The sequence below is a fragment of the Aotus nancymaae genome, unplaced genomic scaffold (genome assembly GCF_030222135.1).
Source record: "Aotus nancymaae isolate 86718 unplaced genomic scaffold, 86718_ANA_hifiasm-v0.15.2.pri h1tg000007l, whole genome shotgun sequence".
Taxonomy (NCBI): domain Eukaryota; kingdom Metazoa; phylum Chordata; class Mammalia; order Primates; family Aotidae; genus Aotus; species Aotus nancymaae.
In genome coordinates, this window is record NW_026988418.1 from 49,253,370 (window position 1) to 49,261,033 (window position 7,664).

Consider the following 7,664-nt stretch of genomic DNA (forward strand, 5'->3'; position numbering starts at 1 on the left):
AAATGCACCCTTGCCCCAGCCTGTGGGCTGGCCTGGAGAACAGATCCTACTCTCCTAGGGAAAATCGTCTGAAATAGCTCAATAGGTTTTTATATTATTCCCTAGAACTATTTATTTGTTTGATATCTAAATGTATACCCTAAAAATAGAAACAATAAAAAATACTGCTCAGGCATCAAAATGTAAATTGTTTCCTCTCCAATCGATGCTTAACATATATGTACATAGTTGTTTAATACTATTTTTATAATGGAAGCAGTATTTAACTGCTCAGTAAATGAGCTATAATAAAATGTATACCTCTGAAATGATTTACAATTTAAAATGTACTTTTCTGTGCATATTCTAAAATAATCATCACAAAAACTCTGCAAGATAAGTTATCTCCATTTTATAGATGAGAAAACTGAGGCTCAGAGACATGAAGCCTCATAGTTACTAAGTGACAGATACAGGCCTTCAAACCAATTCCTCTGTCTCCCAAGCCAAGGTTCTTTTTCTATTTCTGTCTTCCTCAGTGATTAAAAGAGGTGGCAGTGGTGACTTTAATATGGAGAGGTTTTCCTTTGTAATTTCTCAACAAAGACAAACCTTATTAATCATTAAACCACTAAATATTAACATTTAATTTCTTACAACAGACAAAAAAGAATTCTAAAACTAACTTGATACTAAAATGTTTAGCACTTCTGATTTAATTTAAATATACTCCTACTTTTCTTATGTTAAGGAGCCCTGCCTTTGCAGTGGGGAAGAGGGAGATTCTGGGGGCACTTTAGCAATGATACACTGCTGGTGGGCAGGGCTGTGTCTGTGGTATGAGAACTGCATTGACCTCTAGGATAGAGGACAAGCTGCTTGCCCAATATGGCCACCTGCAATTGAATGGCGAATGTGATCTGCACTTGGGCTAAGCTGGACTTCCCTCTGCTGTACTGGCGTCTAAGCCTTTCTGCCATTGAGTCATGAAGTTGGGTTGAAATTGAACTGCTCTCTGAAGATCAGTGCAAGAGGAAGAAAATACAGCACTGGCTAACCTTTCAGAATGCCCCCTGAAGCAAAGCACAGTGGATGCAACCAAATTCTGTCAAACTCCAGGTCATCAAGCCCCCTAGAATCTAGAAAAACAGTTCCAAATACCCTCTAATGAGGAAATTAAGTAATTTCACACTATTTTATAAACTATCAAAGTTTTTGTTTATTAGAGGTCCTTAATCAAGTGACTTCAAGACATTCATATAACCATTGGGTCTGTATGAAAATGTGCATATGTGCATATATATTTATTCCTAGAGACAAAATAGCTTTTATTAATATCTCAAAAGGGTCTATGACTATAAGCAACCCTAAGAATGTGCTTGATTCCTAGAAAAAACTAATATTACTTTCAATGGTAAGAACAAGAATGTTAAAGGTGATTATTAAATGTTTTATTAGCATGGTACAAACTCATTCACCCTTAGAAAATCATTTTTCTGAGATAAGAAATTTTAGGGAGAAATTATGGACCCACTGGGTTTTTCATCACCTGAGAATATAAAAAGTAGGTAAGAGCATGATAATATATCTTATATAGAAAGAATAAGGAGAGTAAATCTCATTTTAATGACTTAAATATTAGTAATCTACTATGATAACAAATGTTGACATTGTGTTTTTTATATATACAGGTGCTGATGTTATAAAAAATGATGGAATTTACTCGAGGTATTTTTTCTCCTTTGCTGTAAATGGTAGATATAGCTTGAAAGTGCATGTCAATCATTCTCCCAGCATAACCACCCTAGCCCACTCTAATCCAGGGAGTCATGCTATGTATGTACCAGGTTACACAGCAAACGGTAAGAACCATTAGCACTGTTATTTGAGTAACATCATTTTGTGTACATACCTCTGATGGGTGTATGTACGTACTGGGGTGGCAGGGAGTAAAAGAGAATTTCAAAACTCTTTATGCTTAAGTCCATATGTAATTTGTGGACTGTTTCTTCAATCCTCATTGATTCTTGGTAGTAACAGGAAGGCAATAGGTAATGCCCACAGATTATACGTACCCTCATTTTAGTCATTATGTTGACCTTTTTCTTGTTTCATCAGAATTACAAATAGATAAAGAGATTTATTGGGTTTTCTCAGTTTCTGCTTCTGTGTTTATTCTATAGAGGTTTAGGCAAGAGAAAAAGGCAAGAAGTTATTAACAGTTGAAAGAAGGAGGCCAACAGCCGAAACAGTCCAACAGGAAATGAGTTCCTAGATAAATATGAACTTGGATGTTACAGACAACTAAGTGATTCCTGAAGATATTCTGTTTTCCTTCAAGATAAAAGTGAAAAATAAATGGGAGATACATATCTTTTTAACACCATTATAACAGTTCCTGATAGGAAGCAGTGTTTAAAGTATAATAGACAAACAGAAATATATTATGCTATAGTCTTTAAAAACAATCTCAAAAAAGACTTCCAAGCATTTTTATTTCAAAAAATACAGATTCTTTATAAATATTATTCATGTATTTTAGAAGTTACAACTAATCATTTAGACTATTCCATAACATGATTCTATTTTTCAGTCTTTATTCTCCCTGACCTCATCAGTATCTGACACAGCCAATTGATCTCTCCTTTGCCATTTCCTGGTTTCTGTGATAGCTCACTCTTCCGATTACCTCTGATTTTCTGGAATTTTTTTATCAGGCTTTTTTTTTCCAGTTCCTTTTTTTCTACCAGGCCTCTAAATGTTGGCAATTTTCAGAGCTCAGTCCAAAACTTCTTACTCTACTGTCTGGAGCCACATTGCCTGGTTTTGAAACCCAGCTCCTCCATTTACTAGCTGTGTGACTTTGGGCAAGTGGCTTAGCTTCTGTGTGTCTCAGTTTCATCATCTAAAAAAATAGGGGTAATAATTGTACCCTTCTCATGGCCTTGCTGGGAAAATTAAATATTTGATGCATGTAAGGCCTTAGAAAAGTGCCTGGCACATAGTAGGTGCTCAATAAACATTACTTATCATTACAGTAAAAATTATATTAGTTAATCTCTTTAATCCATATGCCTTTAATAACATCTATCTCTGTACAACCTCCAAATTCATAACTTTAAAATTCTTAAATTTTGCTAAAATTTGTTTTTCAAGCTTAAAATCCATATTTAAATGGCTCATTAACATCTTGAATTAGATGTTTTACAGGAATCGCAAACCTTGTAATTTAATTTTTGGTCTTTTTCCCCTTAGCCTGCTTCTCCTCCCAGCTTGCTCATTTTAGAAACCTGGATGCTTTCTTTTTCTTTTAAACCATTTTCCTCTTCTTCACCATTCTATATTCATACCCATCACCAGCTTTTGCTTGACATCTTCAGAACACACCTTGAACTGCCTCTTTCTTGCCCTGCTCTCCATGCTATCTCCCATCCCAAGCTGCTCTCATCTGGACTGTTGACTAGCTAAGTGGCCACCTCATTGCTTGTTGTGCTTTAATTCATTCTACACCAAGCAGCCAGAGTGTCCTATTAGAAAGCAAATATAATATTGTCACTCCCCTGCTTCCCTACAGCACGTAACATTGAAATCTAAAACCACTACATTGGCTCATGAGGTCCTGCGTAAACTTCTCTCCTGCCTCATACCAAATGACTCTCTGCTTTTTTAAAATTTAGCTTTTTTTTTTTTTTTTTTTCCTGAGATGAAGTCTCCCTCTGTCAACAGGCTGAAGTGCAGTGGTGTAATCTTGGCTGGCTGCAAACTCCACCTCCTGGGTTCAAGCGATTCTCCTGCCTCAGTTTCCCAAGTAGCTGGGACTATAGGAGCACACCACCATGTCCAGCTAATTTTTTTATTTTTAGTAGAGATGGGATTTCACCATGTTGACCAGGATGGTCTTGATCTCTTGACCTCAAGTGATCTACCTGCCTCAACCTCCCAAAGTTAATTTAGCTTTTTTAACTTGAAACCTCTTTTCATTTCAGGGTTTGCTGTTCCCTCTGCCTGGAATGTTCTTCCCACCCTTCTTTACCTGGCCAATTCCTACTCAATCTTTAGGAAACCTTTCAATGTTACTTCCTTGATATCACTCTAAATTATAGACTCATGTTATTTTCTTTCATAGCATCCTGCCTTCTTTCCTTCTTACACTTATCATACTGTGTAAATATATGTTTATTAATATGATTAACATGACTATAAATTCCATGAGGGATACTGTTTTGTCTGTAATTATTGGCACAGCATATGCCCTCAATAAATATTTACGGAGGCCAGGCATGGTGTCTCCTGCCTGTAATCTAGCACTTGGGGAGGCCGAGGTGGGTGGATCACCTAAGGTCAAGAGTTCAAGAACAGCCTGGCCAATATGGTGAAACCCTGTCTCTACTAAAAATACAAAAATTAGCCAGGTGTGTTGATAGGTGCCTGTAATCCCAGCTACTTGGGAGGCTGAGGCAGGAGAATTGCTTGAACCCAGGAGGAGAAGGTTCCAGTGAGCCAAGATTACACCACTGCATTCAGGCCTGAATGGCAGGGTGAGATTCTGTCTCAAAAATAAATAAATAAATAAATAAATATTTACTTAATAAATGGATGAATTAGTGAACAAAGGATTGTACAAATATGCTCAGTTAATCTAAAGATGTAGTAAAGAAAAAAAGTTTAACAAAGACTCATTGTGTCAAGAACAAGCTGTTCAGGAGCTTTATAATTTGTTGTTTTGCCTATTTTTCTCTTTTGTGTCTCAGGTAATATTCAGATGAATGCACCAAGGAAATCAGTAGGCATAAATAAGGAGGAGCAAAAGTGGGGCTTTAGCCGAGTCAGTTCAGGGGGCTCCTTTTCAGTGCTGGGAGTTCCACCTGGCCCCCACCCTGACGTGTTTCCACCATGCAAAATTATTGACCTGGAAGCTGTAAAAGTAGAAGAGGAAGTAACCTTATCTTGGACAGCACCTGGAGAAGACTTTGATCAGGGCCAGGGTAGGTTTGCTCATTTCATTACCTATTTTTCCATAAGACAGCATTTCTAATAACTAGTTAGTTGAGTTAAAATAACTTTGGGCGTTTAGAACTGAAAAAGGTACAGAGGATTGTTGTGAAAAGCCCTGAGTTGCTGATAAGGCTTTAAATCCTAGAGTCCCAGAAGGACAGTATTTAGGCTACCCCTGTACTGAGGAGGCCCTGGACAACTCATTGATACTAATCACTCAGAAACCTTGTCTAGAAGCATAAACACCACGTGCTTATGTGTGTCTGTTCAGCAGAAATGGGTTCTGTACTACAGAGCATGTGCTTCCCAATACTGGAGGTGATTTATTTTCTGAAAGTTGGGTAGTGAATATTTATTCATATATTTATCAGTAGATTTTGGGGAATTGTTTTCATAACTCATGCAAATCTTGGTGCATTTTTGTTTTCTACTTCAGGCCATTATTTTTGTTAGGAAGGCTAGGACCAGTCCCCTGATTCAGGGGATTCTTATCGTTGCTTGGATAATCATTTGACAAAGTACCTTCTTCTATTTTCCCTTGTCTAAGGCTTATGTTAACTTTAAGGCTTCCACCTCCATCATATTTTTCCAGATTTTTTTACCCAGTTTTCACACCATTTATTGAGACATTTTATTTTTCTGCCATTAACTTGAATTCCACCTTTATCGTGTACTAAACTTCTGAATGTGTTTTGGCCTATTGTTTGGTATGTCTATTCATGCGTCAGTAAGTACCACAGCATTTTAATTATTGAGGTATTATAGCATTTGTATATCTGGTAGGGTTAGTCCTTCCACATTGCTATTTTTTAGACTTTGTATGCTCATTTTTGATTGCTTAATTTCCATATGAAATTATCATAAACTTGACTAGGTAAAGCAGAAATGAGGCATTTTAAGTAGAATCATATAACATTTATAAAATAACTTAGAAAAAAATAACATCTTATATGTTGAATATTGCTTTTCAAAAAAAAATAAGTTCTAGAGTTTTAGTATGAGTTTTTGTGTAGTGATTTAAAGTTTTGCTTGTATTCATATTTCTTGTTATGTTTATTCCTAGATATATGTTGACTTTTTGTTGCTATTTTCATGAGTAATTTCTAATAAAGTAGAAGATATACTCAAGCTGACTTAAGTTTCCTGTTTATATTTTTAATTTCAGCTACAAGCTATGAAATAAGAATGAGTAACAGTCTACAGAATATCCAAGATGACTTTAACAATGCTATTTTAGTAAATACATCAAAGCTAAATCCTCAGCACGCTGGCACCAGGGAGATATTTACGTTCTCACCCCAAATTTTCACAAATGGACCTGAACATCAGCCCAATGGAGAAAATGAAAGCCACAGAATTTATGTTGCAATACGAGCAATGGATAGAAACTCTTTAAAGTCTGCTATATCTAACATTGCCCAGGCATCTCTGTTTATTCCCCCCAATTCTGCTCCTGTACCTGCCAGAGATTATCTTATATTGAAAGGAGTTTTAACAGCAATGGGTTTGACAGGAATCATTTGCCTTATTATAGTTGTGACACATTGTACCTTAAACAGGAAAAAGAGAGCAGACAAGAAAGAGAATGGAACAAAATTATTGTAAAAAAAATACAAAGTGTCTTCCTTCTTAGATTTAAGACCCATGGCCTTTGACTACAAAAACATACCAACAAAGTCAAATTAACATCAAAACTGTATTAAAATGCATTGAGTCTCTGTACAATACAGATAAGATTTTTACATGGTAAATTGACAAATTCTTTTTCAGGGGAGATTAGAAAACCCTTAGACTTGGCTACGAAAAAATAATAAAAATTATTCTTCAAAATAATGTCTTTAAGACAAAGGCAAGGGTATAATTGGACCAGTGTGAAAAAAAGTTTGTTTTATTGAAGTGGAAAAATAGCCCCAAGTAGAGAAAAGGAGGGTGGGTCTGCATTATAACTGTCTATGTGAAACAATCATTTAGTTACTTTGATTAATTTTTCTTTTCTCCTTATCTGTGCAGAGCAGGTTGCTTGTTTACAACTGAAGATCATGCTGTATTTTATATATGAAGCACCCATTGTAAAGCTCTTTACCTCTTGCTATTTTGTTATATGTATTACAAATGAAATCCCACTGCTAATGCTCAGAGATCTTTTTTTCACCATAAGAGGTAACCTTTAAAAATATGGCTGTTACCCTTGTCTCTTCATATTGGTTTTGTAACAAAGGTCTATTGAATTTGTTTATAAGTTTCTACTCCAATCAAAGCAGCTTTTTATTGCCTTGGGTATTATGGAATGATAGCTATAGCCCTTATAATGCCTCAACCAAGGAATAAAAGACATTCTTCTGAGCTTGTTTTAATATATATGACTGATGGAGGAGTTCCAAGACGGCCGGGTAGATACAACTCAGAATTGCAGCTCCGAGTGAAAGTGCAGAGGGTGAGTGGACGCCGCATTTCCAGACGGATTTTTATTGCCCACAGACCAGGAGATTCCCAGGCAGAGGAGCCCCACGGGTCCCGACGGCGGCTGTTTTGGCCGGCATGGTTGTTTTGCCTGCACCCCAGTGCAGTGGCTCCCAGTGCAGAGTAAACGGGACTGTGTACCCACTTAGCCAGCAAGGGGAGCTGAAACAGGGAGCCAGGCCAGGAGATTCCAGGGCAAAAAAAGTGCCATGAATCTCAGAGCCGCAGTT

The 7,664-nt window shown here is 36.7% G+C and overlaps 1 protein-coding gene across 1 annotated transcript in view; it reads left to right on the top strand.

Annotated features, from left to right (window-relative positions):
* CLCA2 (chloride channel accessory 2) overlaps positions 1–7,318 on the top strand; it is a 31,556-nt gene extending 24,238 nt beyond the window's left edge. Inside the window, exons 12-14 of the mRNA XM_012464789.2 lie at positions 1,671–1,841; positions 4,731–4,964; positions 6,140–7,318. Of these exons, the coding sequence (XP_012320212.2) occupies positions 1,671–1,841; positions 4,731–4,964; positions 6,140–6,579 (845 nt within the window). The 3' untranslated portion in view covers positions 6,580–7,318. The remainder of the gene's footprint in view (positions 1–1,670; positions 1,842–4,730; positions 4,965–6,139) is intronic.
* The last annotated feature ends 346 nt before the right edge of the window (positions 7,319–7,664 follow it).